The sequence below is a fragment of the Penicillium robsamsonii genome (genome assembly GCF_028829455.1).
Source record: "Penicillium robsamsonii strain IBT 29466 chromosome Unknown utg000002l_segment0_segment0, whole genome shotgun sequence".
Lineage (NCBI taxonomy): Eukaryota > Fungi > Ascomycota > Eurotiomycetes > Eurotiales > Aspergillaceae > Penicillium > Penicillium robsamsonii.
In genome coordinates, this window is record NW_026643220.1 from 1,559,422 (window position 1) to 1,571,470 (window position 12,049).

General features: G+C 45.5%; 2 protein-coding genes across 2 annotated transcripts; both read right to left on the minus strand.

Annotated features, from left to right (window-relative positions):
• Positions 1–396: 396 nt before the first annotated feature.
• N7447_003853 (uncharacterized protein) lies at positions 397–2,542 on the minus strand (the record flags this gene model as incomplete). Its single annotated transcript, XM_057228128.1, has 4 exons — positions 397–2,150; positions 2,234–2,287; positions 2,339–2,407; positions 2,467–2,542. The coding sequence occupies 4 exons, from the start codon at positions 2,540–2,542 to the stop codon at positions 397–399; spliced, it is 1,953 nt and encodes a 650-aa protein (XP_057087469.1).
• A 3,921-nt stretch (positions 2,543–6,463) lies between these two features.
• On the minus strand, positions 6,464–8,906 carry N7447_003854 (grainyhead-like protein; the record flags this gene model as incomplete). Its single annotated transcript, XM_057228129.1, has 5 exons — positions 6,464–6,774; positions 6,831–8,017; positions 8,083–8,619; positions 8,687–8,830; positions 8,893–8,906. The coding sequence occupies 5 exons, from the start codon at positions 8,904–8,906 to the stop codon at positions 6,464–6,466; spliced, it is 2,193 nt and encodes a 730-aa protein (XP_057087470.1).
• Positions 8,907–12,049: the final 3,143 nt, after the last annotated feature.

The following is a 12,049-nucleotide window of genomic DNA, read 5'->3' on the forward strand; positions in this document are numbered from 1 at the left end:
TCACTACATACGTATTACGTTCTGTTTATCTGTAATATTTGTTTCACAGCCGAAATATAATTACCCGAATGCACTGTTCGGTCAGCTCTTTTGTCCTTGGGCTTTCTATTCGGTTGTAGATTGTAGATTACAAGATACTTTAGTTCTTCATTTAGAAATAATTGATAGTGAACATTTCTGAAATTAGAAAAGCTATGCTTCAACTAGAATATGAGTCACTGATAAAATTTGCAAAATTAAGGGGAGCCAGTTGCATCCCATAAAAAAACAAACGGCCACCCATCAAAACTGGGTGCCTCGAATTCCATCCTGAACACAATCATCGCATCAGGTACCATTCTTGCTACGGTAGAAGATGGCTATGCTTGCCTAACACGGTAAAAGCGTATGGCGTCCTCACATAAACAAGTGAGCGAGCATAGTCAAAATGCTCATGGTAACGAGACGGCTGTCCATGATTCCAGCGGCCTCAGCACTGTTGAAAACAGGAGAAGGGGCGTGAGTGCCACTGGAAGAAGTACCCTGAGGAGACGGCGGGGCAGTATCCTTCTGAGTGTGGGTAGGCTGTTGGGGAGGCACAACAGAAACCTTGGACTCTGTTGTGGTACTCTGCTGAACAGGAGGAACAGGAAGCTTGACCAGAGTAGTAGCCTCAACAGTGGTGGTGTGTGGAAGTGGGACTAACTCAGTCGGCTTGATCTCGGTAGTCACCTCGTGGGTGGGAGCCTGCGGAACTGGAGCAGGAACAGTAGGCTGAATCACAGTAGTCACAACCTTGGTGGTCTCCTGTGGAATAGCGCCAGGAGCAGTTGGCTGGATGACAGTGGTCACGACTTCAGTGGTGGTCTGTGGAGCAGGAACTGTGACCGGGATTGGAGTCACAGAGACGGTGGCAGTCTCCGTAGGGATGGTGGTGTGCACCTTGGTACTGATGCATTTGGTGGTCTCAGTGCAAGGGATCTCAATCGTGGCAGTGACCAGCTCAGTGGCAATGGGAACAGGGGGGAGGGCAGTCGTCTGAATCTCGGTCGTCGTGGTGGCATGTGGAGCGACGACCGGGACAGTTGTCTGCGAGACTGGCAGGGTGCTGGCGGTAAGAACCTTGGTGCTGACACACTTGGTCATCTCGGTGCAAGAAATCTCAACGGTGATAGTGATTTCAGTAGTCACCGGAATAGGAGCCAGCTCAGTTGAGTTGGATCGAGAAGATGCAGATGCAGTGTAACCAGTGCTCAAATTAGTCACAGGGCTAGGAGTCTGGGTGACAGTTGAGTTTGTGTAAGCAATTCCAGTAGTACCGGGGACAGGAACCACATTGGTAGGACGAGATGATGTGATTGACCCAGTAGTTACCCCAGAAGCAGAAGAGACTTCAGAGGGGGAAGGGCAAGGCGAAGAGATTATCTCGGTGGTCACCTCGGTAACAGTGCCAGGAATAGTAGAGGTGATGTGGTCCACAGCAGTGGTGACAGGAACAGGAGCCACACTGGTAGCATTGGGACTTGTTGTCACCTCAGTGACAGTACCGGAAACTGTGGAAGTGGTGTGGTCCTCAGCAGTGGTGGCAGGAACAGGAGCCACACTGGTAACACTAGGACGAGATGAAGACACTGACTCAGTGGCAGTAACCGTGGAGGATCTAGTGTTGGTTACAGAGCTGCTTCCAGTGGGTATCTCAGTAGCACTAGGCACTGGGGTCTCGGCAGTTCCGGGTGCAGAAGACTGGGAGGTCACCAAAGTGGTGCCAGGCGCAGGAGTCTTGGTTGTGCTGGGGGCAGAACTGTGAGGGACAACAGGCACAGACGAGTGGGTAGTCACCTCGGTAGTTCCAGGAACGGAACTGTGAGGGCCGGCAGGCACAGTTGATAGGGTGGTCACCCCAGGAGTGCTGGGAACAGAAGTCTGTGTGGAGACCGGAGCAGATGACTGAGTAGACACCTGGGGGACGCTTGGCACAGAAGTCTGAGTGGCAGCAGGCACCGGGGTTAAGGAGGTAGTAGGCGCAGGGGTAGTGACCTGAACCGGGATCGGAGTGGTAGATTCAGTGGTGAGGGGTGTGGTAGAATGATCAGTGGTGCAATGAACATCCGTGGTGACAGTTGTGGTCGCTTCATCAGAACCGCAGGTAGTATGGGTAACCGTGACAGTGACTAGTATTGAGTTAGTCTTTTGATCTGTAAGAGTCAAGTGAATTGATAAATCTCCGCATAGAGGATGACGAGGTTGTACTTACTCAATTCAGCAGCGTGTACAGCGCGACCAAACAATGCCCGAGGCAAAACATTGACTGTGAACATTGATCAGCAACGGCAAAGCTGAGCCAGTGAGCTTGACTTACTTTCACCGAACTGGTACTGCTCCCCGGTGTGGGGGTCCTGAAGAAAAACCGACTCGATGTTGTGGCATTCTGTTCAACAGAGTCAGTAGATGGTCATAATGCAGCCAGTTATGGGCGATGTTATGTACCAGCCGCAGCAGCAGCCATGGTCACCAGAGTGGTGACCATGGCCAGAAGCAACTTGAAACGCGTCCAAGCTACCATCTTGCCGAAGATGGAGGTTAATAAACGAATGTAAAGTGATGACTTGATAGAGTAACCAAGCAATCGATGAAAAACGAGGGTCAAAGTAGGAAAAGGGAAACGAACGTGAAGTGGGAGAAGAGAGAAAGGGAAGAGAAAGAGAAAGGGAAGCCGGAGGAAGAAATAGTAAACAGAGTCACCAGCTGGGCACCTGGTTAGGAAGGAACGCTGCTCGTGACAACACGTGCCGGTTTCTGATCATGCTCTTTCCATATTCGAGGCAAACAAGGAAGTCACGACTGAGGCTTACAACTATGGGAAGATACTTGACAGGATATAATTTGATGTGTGACTCGAATAGAACCTTAAACCAGGTGCATCAGCAACTGTAGGGGTGCAACCTGAGTGAGACAGTCTAAATCTAGTTCGACTGAAATGAATGCAAAAAAAGGCCCTTTGCCTAACATCGGGGGGTTTTCGTTCGGAAGAATCATGCCGCAGGCTACAATAATGGTTCTGAGCTGCCTTTGGCACAGAGGGAAGCTCAGAACCAGTCCCTTAGGATCGTCGGGATAACAGAACTGTTTCTATGAAGAGGCCGGGGTATCACGAATAATGGTCTATGTGCCACATTAACAAGACTACAAAGTCAAACAGATATAGCTCTGTTTTCTATTATGGTTAGGCCATAGAAGTCCTGAACTAAGTTCGAATATAAGACAAAGCAGCAAAACATTGTAAGGATACTAACTTTTATCATCTTTGAAGTAATTATTGGCATGACAACCTAAATTTAGGTCAGACACTACGAGAAAGTCAAGTGCAGAAGTCGGATATCACTTGAGCCTCGAGGGTGTTGATTGTCAGCAAGTCTAAAACAATATTCTATTTTCACTTAGACATCAGCCTTACAACAGTATGGATGATGGTCTATGTTATACATATACCGTCAGGTCAGGGGCAATGGTGACACGACTTAGGGCAAGATTTTATTAAGTGAAATTAGAGCATAATCACGACACAGGCAACCATGGATATCATTTGAACCCTTAGAAGCACAATGTTAAGTGGACTCCAGATTAAATTCATTTTAATCTATCGCAGTGCAAAGCTTAAAAGTCTACAAACATACCATGTGCAACGTCTACATACGTACTATAGACACAGCATACGTTCCTATAAAGCAGGGCCTAGCCAGATCTAAATACCCACTAGAAAAAGCGATAAATGCCAATCAGAGTCCTCGGTCGGTAAATATTTACCTCCGAAAAGAACAGTCCAATTAAGCACATTAGAGTGGTAGACAATATCTGAACGTTGGATGCCCACCTCGGCTACTAGCCGAAAAATACTAGTGTACTTTGTACATACGTTGACGTATTTCAAATTCGAAGTATGATACCTGAAGGGGCGGTCACGTAACGGGACGATCCGAAGTGGAAATAATCTATTTTCGGCCCCACTTCTAAAGAACGGGCGTAGTCTGACATCATATTGCTTGTGTTGGAATGCTCTAGAATTGACATGCTAAAATTGTGTATGGGCCTATAAACGTGGATATTTATAGATTTTCAATATTTGCTAATAAGGATAAGAGTTTTTATAAGGTACTAGAAGCATGGGCTGGATCATATGTAAGCCAGGGGAATCTGTGGTAAATAGTGAAGGAGAACATTAATATCTAGACTGGTGAAACAAATATCAATAAATCCAGGGCCTTACCAGGTTCAACGCATACTATTGTGCAACACATGGAGCAAGTGGATATCGGCTATTGTACACCTCCCTAATTTCAGGGTCTTTGATACAGACAAATACCGATAATTATGCCTTCCAGGGGAATTGGTCTAAAATCTGCAGCTATTCACAGCTCTTTGAATGATAAGTGCTCATAGTATGATACCGCACATTATAAAGAATATGCCTTGAGGGATTCTCCGATGAGTATTCGAAGAGAATTATTGGTCGACCAATATATACTAATATATATAATCAAACACATGCAATCTTTTCGACAATAATGTACTTCTAAATTTCTCAGAAGTAAATACCAAAGGGAATATATACAAGAACAAAGAGACAGTATACTCCCAGACGGGCAAGCCTCCGTGAGGATTTAACAAGAACATAACTCAGGGTACACGGGCGATCTCGATAGGTTCTCTATGGTTGGGCTTGCGCTGCTACTTCAGCATGCTCAGTTTCACTTTAGGAGGACGATGTAGTTTACAATCCAGTATTCGGCCATCTCGTTCGTTGTAAACTTGGGATTGTGCTTCCCTTACCAAGAAGAAAAAAATGTTATATCAAAAAGACCGTTACTGTACTTCTTGCTCCGAGGTCTGTACTAGAGTTCACGCACACATAGAACTTGGGTCGGACATCTCTACTCGATATGGACATAACCATAACATGATTTGTTCTTTCCATGAGAAAAAGGAATAAGACCAAATACGAAAAAGAAGGTGAATTTTATTTTTCATCAACTAGACTAGTATTCCAGACCTGACCTCTTGTGATATGGAAGATCACACGGAAAATAGAAATCGATACATACATCAGCTATGTAACCGATAGCGTTGCAAGCGTTGCAAGCATAAATTACAAAAGAGGCAAAAGTAAAAAAATCGAGTCGTGTACGATACGATCTAGAAATGGTTGTGTGCTCGATTTGGAAAGTCGATAAAGATCTCTCGATATGGATAACACCGAGATTACGACCCAATGGAAAACCCCCCATGGTTTCCGAGCCAAAAACCATGTGGATATTGGTTGCTTGACAAGGGGAGAATGGGCTCGTCCAACCAGAGATTTTGTACAAACCCGAAGCAGCGGTCCATGGAATGTTGATTGCCCACCTAGGCAATGAGTTTCCAGCGCCCGTGCTCTACCAAGTTCCTGGGAACCGGGGATTCCAACTTTGGACGGGTATAATGACGTTCTAGCTCCAGTGGGTGTTCTGTGGGCTTTTTGTGGGTGCGAACGCCACAGTCCGTTCCGTGTTCCTGGGACATAAAAATGATGAAGGCGTTTATTTCCTTTATTTTTGTGGGTTTACGGGCCAACCCGATCTGGTAGTTTGGACGTCATCATCATCGGTTAACGTGAGGGCTCCTCAATTTATAACTCGAACATGATTGATCCAAGGCTCTTCGAAGGTGTCAAGGGTGATGGCTGTTGATGGCTTTATTAGTGTGGTTGATAGAGCTTAATTAGAGATACTTTGTGCTCAACATAGGATAACGTATGAGTTCTACATGCAAGATAATAATTGAGGTAGCAAGGTCATCGTATTCTGCACCTGCGTCAATGTGGTTGACTTGTAATCCCGTCCCCAGGCAACTATCTATATCAAATGATCCAAAGCCCGTGCATATACACACAGACACAGACATGGATAGAGATCGCAGAAAAAGTCGAACGCTCAAGGCTGGTAAAGACCAGCAACCAACAAAAAAAAAAGAAAAAAATAAATAAATAGGAACAAGATATCAACGTTGCATGCTTGGCCCTCGATTAGATCGGAATAATAACCATAACAAACAAAGATATCAGCAGTTTCATGGCCCACCGACTCATATACCGTCGTAGCGGGTAAGCAACGCTAAGTTAAACGAAATGATAGCAAAAATCAAAAACATAATATAACAGGGTATCGTTGCTCGGAGACTCGTTTATTATCCCCGTGTTCAACGCCCTGTAGAGAATTTTTTTTTGGAATGCCGGCCCATTGACAAGGGATATATGGAAACATGAAAAGAAAATAGGAGTGTAACTGGGACACTCGGGATGAGAAAGTTCGTGTGCGTTGCCGCAGACCAGAGTAGAGAGACCACAGTGGCTGGCGAGGTGAGATGAGGCGAGTTGAAGGGAAAATTACTTTTGCATTAATTTCGAATTTGAGAGGCGGGGGCAGGGCCTTAGAATGTAAGCGGCGCAGGTTTAATAGGTTAATTTGATCTCAATCGCAGATCCTGGTGTGCCAGGAGCACTGCCATTGGGGTCTGATGCTTCGATGTCGACGATCATGTCTTGACCCTCTGGAAGATGGCGGACCACATCATCATCAACGAGGACTCGGATGCCTTTCTCATTGGCATGCGTTATATTTGAAATTTGCATCGGATCGATGTGAAATTTCTCGGTAATTTGTCTCGCGAGGTCTTGAGCGGTGCGTTCCGTCAAATAGATCGCACGGTAGTAGTCCTCTGAGCGCTTCGCATTTCCAGTGAATCGAACATAAAAGCAGGCAACTGCGAAGGAAATTAGCAAGGATATCATCGATAGGGTCGGCGCTCGAAAAACTTACTCGGTTTGGGAAGGCGTTCCGCCGGAGGCCGGTAGGTCAAGTCTACACCCACGGCCTCTATGAAACCCCTTGAGACTTGGTTGCCAGAAGAAATTCTCTGGACGGTAGTTGGGCAGTTTCCTAATCTGAGTGCTTGGGTAGGCGGTGAATTCGAAGAAGAGGTATTGGTGTTGGGCGGCGAGGGCATCATTGTCTCCAATTCACGTGTGCTTGAACGGCTCATATTCCCATAATGAGGGGAACTGCTATCACCTAATAGCTGAATAGGATATAAGTCGGGATCGTCGAATTTTTCACCGCGTAAGCCGAAAATGCTAACTGTGCGAGTAGATGAGAACATCTCTTGCATCATAGATAACTTGGCTTGGAGATCATCCTCCAAGGAGACTTTCTCTGGCGGAGTATCATCCGAGTCCATCGACCAAGTTCGCTTGTGGCCAGACTTTATATGATTGTCAGATCCCTTGGCAGTAGCAGAAAGATTGTTGCCCCGTTTGCGCTTCGCAAAACCACCACCCATTTCAGCTTGGGAGACCTGCTGCTTAAGCTTATCGATGGCCTTTTTGACATGCGCAACGTCATTGGACAGCTTCCGCTCTGCACCGTGATCCCGGAAAAGTTTTACTTTGCAGTAAGACAGCTCCATATCACGCGGTACGCCTGTCTCCTCGCCCGGGGATAAAAGCTCAGTTTTGGCGCACAGTCTGACAGGAATTCCTTTCACACCTTTGGAGTGGCTGAAATCGGTGGAAAGGAAATTAAACCGCACGGGGATGTTGCAATCCGATACGCCGGTCGTTGGGTTGGCAGTCCAAGTGACGCAGAAACCGTCGACGCACATACTCTCGACTTGTACCTGTCGATGTCTGTGGGCATCACTGCCTCCTTGTAAAGGATCCACATATTCAACGGCTAATAATTTTCCGCCCCGTTGATGAGCTTCGGTGGTACCACGACCTTCCTTCCATAGTTGCCAACATGTTGATGGTTTCGCTCGTTGTTCTTGCTCTTCGAAGGAAACGCGAATAAATGTTCTATATCGAAGCGGTTCGTGGTTGACCATTGGGGGGCTTGTGTCGATAACTGAGAGGTTGTATGCTTGACCCTTATTAAGATAGGTCACGGGGATTTCACTCTGGTTCTTCACCATTGCGGTCGGTGCTCGTAGAGAAACATTGAAGCGGAATCTAGAATGTAGAACGCGGTTAGAATTGAAAACATGTACGCCTTTTTATCGAATCATTTAACTCACTTTTCGCCATTGGCATAGGACATGTCACCAGCCATTTGAGCCGGAAATTCCGCAGAGCCCGTGATGCTGGAGGCTGTTTCGGCATGTGCATCATTCAGGGAAGAGTCGTCGAGGGTATCATCCATGGCGTCATATCCAGTGTCACGGTGCATGAATGCGCTTGGTGCATATGACGGCTGCTGTGCGTATTGGTTCATGCCATGCATTGGATTCATGAACTGTGGGTGGAAGGGCTCAAAGCCATTGCTGTGGTGATTGTGTACAGCTGACATGCCCGAGAGTGGATTGACCAAGTGCATCCCTGTCGGAGTATGCAAATCGCCAGCCTGATTATGGAACATTGCACCCATTCCGGAAGAAGTTGGAGTATAAAAGCCTTGGTGGTGGTTGGCAAGAGGCATCATGGAATATGAAGCGGATTCCATCCATGAAGGCGTCAACCCCAGTTCATGCATATTTCGGGGAGTGCGGTCATTGTTTGTGAGGGGGAACTTGATACCATGACCCTCCATTTTCACATCGTTGTTCTCGGCCATTCTATCAAAATTGCTTTGTTAGTTCCAAACTTATACTTTTCACCAGGCAGAATACATGATGTACATACCTCGAGGACATTAAAGTTTCTGCTGCCCTCACATTGTGCGAGTCTCCAATTGACAAAACTGGGCTGTCTCGCCGAGGGACAATATCTGAGAATGCTTGCTGGAAGCGACTGATGAATTCACCATCAGGCTTCTGGGCGTTGTTCCTGCGCAGAGAGATAACGTTAGAAACCATTATACTGTTGACTATTTGAGCGTAGCAACTCACCGGTTGTTAAACATTGGGGTCTATTTCTTCGCTTGGCCCAGGATGAAGGAAGGAAATAAGACACGGCCACCAGAAAATTGTGGCCCGCTGGTAGTAGGTTTGGTGTGCTCTTTCTGGTCTTGCGGGTTCAAGGTGTGGAGTATCGAAATTAGGAAGCGCTCGAATGTCGTACGCAGTGTTCGATACTTTTGAAATTGTAGCCTTGCGTCAAGTGTAAGATTTGATCAGAGAGAAATTTCCTCTATATGCGCAGATGACTCGAAGTTCAAATGAAGCGTGTTGGTTAGAAATGGAAGTTGGTGGAACTAGATCAAAATGGAGAAGGTAAATAAAGGGTGATCCAAAACTATTTTTTGAAAATAGTACCGGAGTATGTTTCCCTAAGGTTCTTATAAGAGATTGGAGGAAATGATGTATTTCGGATAGACGAGGGGTGAGGGAGGGGAGATGACGATTGTGTTTTAAGGGAGGGGAGAATGGAGAACGAAAAAGAATGGTTAAGGATGGTACGGTCAATGAAGCCCTCCAATGAACGATCTATAAGGGATCCCACAAAACTGTCATCCACTGAGCCACAGTGGACATTCATAAAAAGGGGGGCATTAGATGTGCTCGAAAGATTTCAGAGGTGTAGTGACCTCGGGAGAAGGAAAGCTATCGCCACCGAGAAACTGATAACAGGGGGCCACTTTCGGCAAGAGGCGCTTTTTTTTTTCTTTTTTTTTTTTCTTCGAAAAGAACTTTCCTCATATGGACAAACTGCTCAATTTCTACAATATATTTTGCTATAAATAACGTCATTGGTTCATACAGGAATAAATTATGGAGAGCACCTTGGAAAGGGCGAGCCACGGAAAGCTCTGCAGCCAAAGTGGAGCAAAGCAAAGTGAAAGCAAAGTGTAAATTTACGTATACTATACTCCGTATTTCGTGATGGCTTCAATGTTACGCCTCCAGTATTTCATATAGCTGTACTCCGTACAATTCATAGCTAATATACATATATCACAGTTGCTCTAATTTTTATTCGGTCTAGCAGGAAACATTTCATATGTGACACCGTATCCACCTGACACGATGTGATCAATGCTCCCCCGGTTTCTAGCATATAATAACGTCTGCTGCCCTTTCTAGACATGCGTATATAGGGCATCCGTGGCATCAGAAGATGTATATTTTTGGAACACGACTCTCATACTACGTAACAAATCAGAATAGCCAGGGAAATATTTTCCTGTTATTAGGTAATGTAACTTACTCGCCTGGGCAGGTAGAATGGTGATTCTGCGTGCCGTAAAGATATACAATTAAGGATTATATGTACATGATTATAATGCTGTAACGTCTATAGCCTTGGCCTAATAGTATAACCATCATTCATCGTTCGAGACTTCGCATGCATCAATATCACAGCCACATATCTAAAGTCTGACCTCATACTCCGATACACATTGCACAACATACAAAATATTTCAGCCACAATGAAGGAGTGTGGAACTACGAATCTAGGCCTGATAGGTGGCCGGGCTGGCCGGATCTGCATCCAAAATATTGTTGGGTTAATCATAAGTTTTCCCATTGGAATCCATTGGCTGGGCCCGCAGAGATCTGTCAGTTGAATCAGTGCCTACCAAACATTCAATTTTGATGACTTCATCTTCGGTCTCTTCCGGCCTTCGGTCTCTCCCGGCTCACGACCCAAGAATTGAGCGAGTGGTTCTCCTCTTATAGTGCGCAAAAACTGCATTCACCATTGTCTACTACTTTGGACACATACGTACCTGTTTACCATCTAGCTTGTGTGATTTATATGCTTGGCGGTACGGAATGTAGGATGTGGCATTAATACAATAAAATACAGCCACATACCATGTCAAAACAGAATCGGTCAAAAGAGTTACTTGCTGGAAGGAGCAGCCACCAGTAATATTGCTCAATTTACTGTTCGACGATCAGCGGAGCACGTGCTGTAAAAATACATGCTACCCTGACATGTGTACGGAGTACGTACCTTGTATTCCGTACTTTTCAATTTGAGTTATTGCAGCTAAAGCACGGAATCCATGAACCCACTTCCGAACTTGTAAATTATGTAAATTACTAGTTTAAGGTATATCTGCTCAACCCCGGGATTTGAACATTCAACTATCCAGGCATTCCGTATGGAGTACAATAAACACGCTAAGTTAATGCGAATAATTGAACGCCCTCTCCACCTACATCACCCTTAGGGTCCAGTTAAAGTTTTGATGTAACGGCTTTTCCTCCGCCAGATTACTATGCTACATGATAGCTATGAAAGCCACATCGTCATAAGGGGACGATTTCGGAGTTATGTTAAGGGGGAAGGCCACATCTACAGCCGAGGAAAAAGAAATTCCAAAAAATTCCCCCCCCCCCCAAAAAAATTGTGAAGTGTAACGACAACCATCTATCAGAATCCAAGAATCAATCGGAAACAGTTGCTGAATAGGATAGACGAACGATTATTGGTCGATCTTGATTTAATGGAGGAATTGGGGAAAGGAGCTGCTCAGCCACAATAAGTACAATGTACGTTGGGCTATAGTGCTGATCGGTTACATCATCCACACGGGGGTACAATAGTTATCGAGCCTCTCTTAAAAATGAAGTACTTTTTACAGGGACCTGGCCAAGTGGTGAGTGGTGGGGATGAAGTGTGTAAGCGGCTGAATTATCCACCCTAGCCGAATCCACCGGCGATAGACAAAAAGAGAAACCTCCCCCAAAAAAGTAAGTTAATTATGTCTATCGAGGATCAGCAATGGAAAAGAGGGCCGATCTACCTCGGGTCTATGGTGGTGCGTGCTGTATAGCCAGTTAGGCCAACAAAGGGTCTTGCCACCTTGGTTTCAGGCATCCGCAGCTCTTTGAGACATGAAATGCCACACGGCACAGCTTACGCAGCTTCACATTACAAGCATTTCCTTCATTCTCAATGGTCCGTGGGTGTCCACTTGCTCAATTTAAACATCAATGAGATGTAGTACATAGTATCTTTGTGCATATCACTTCGTATTTATGTGCTAAACCCTCGGTAAGAAACCTCAAAGGTTCATTGGCTAGCTGCTTGATCTGCTGCGGTCATAGATATCCCTATGTTCATCGTACTTGAATATCGCTATACTAATGTATT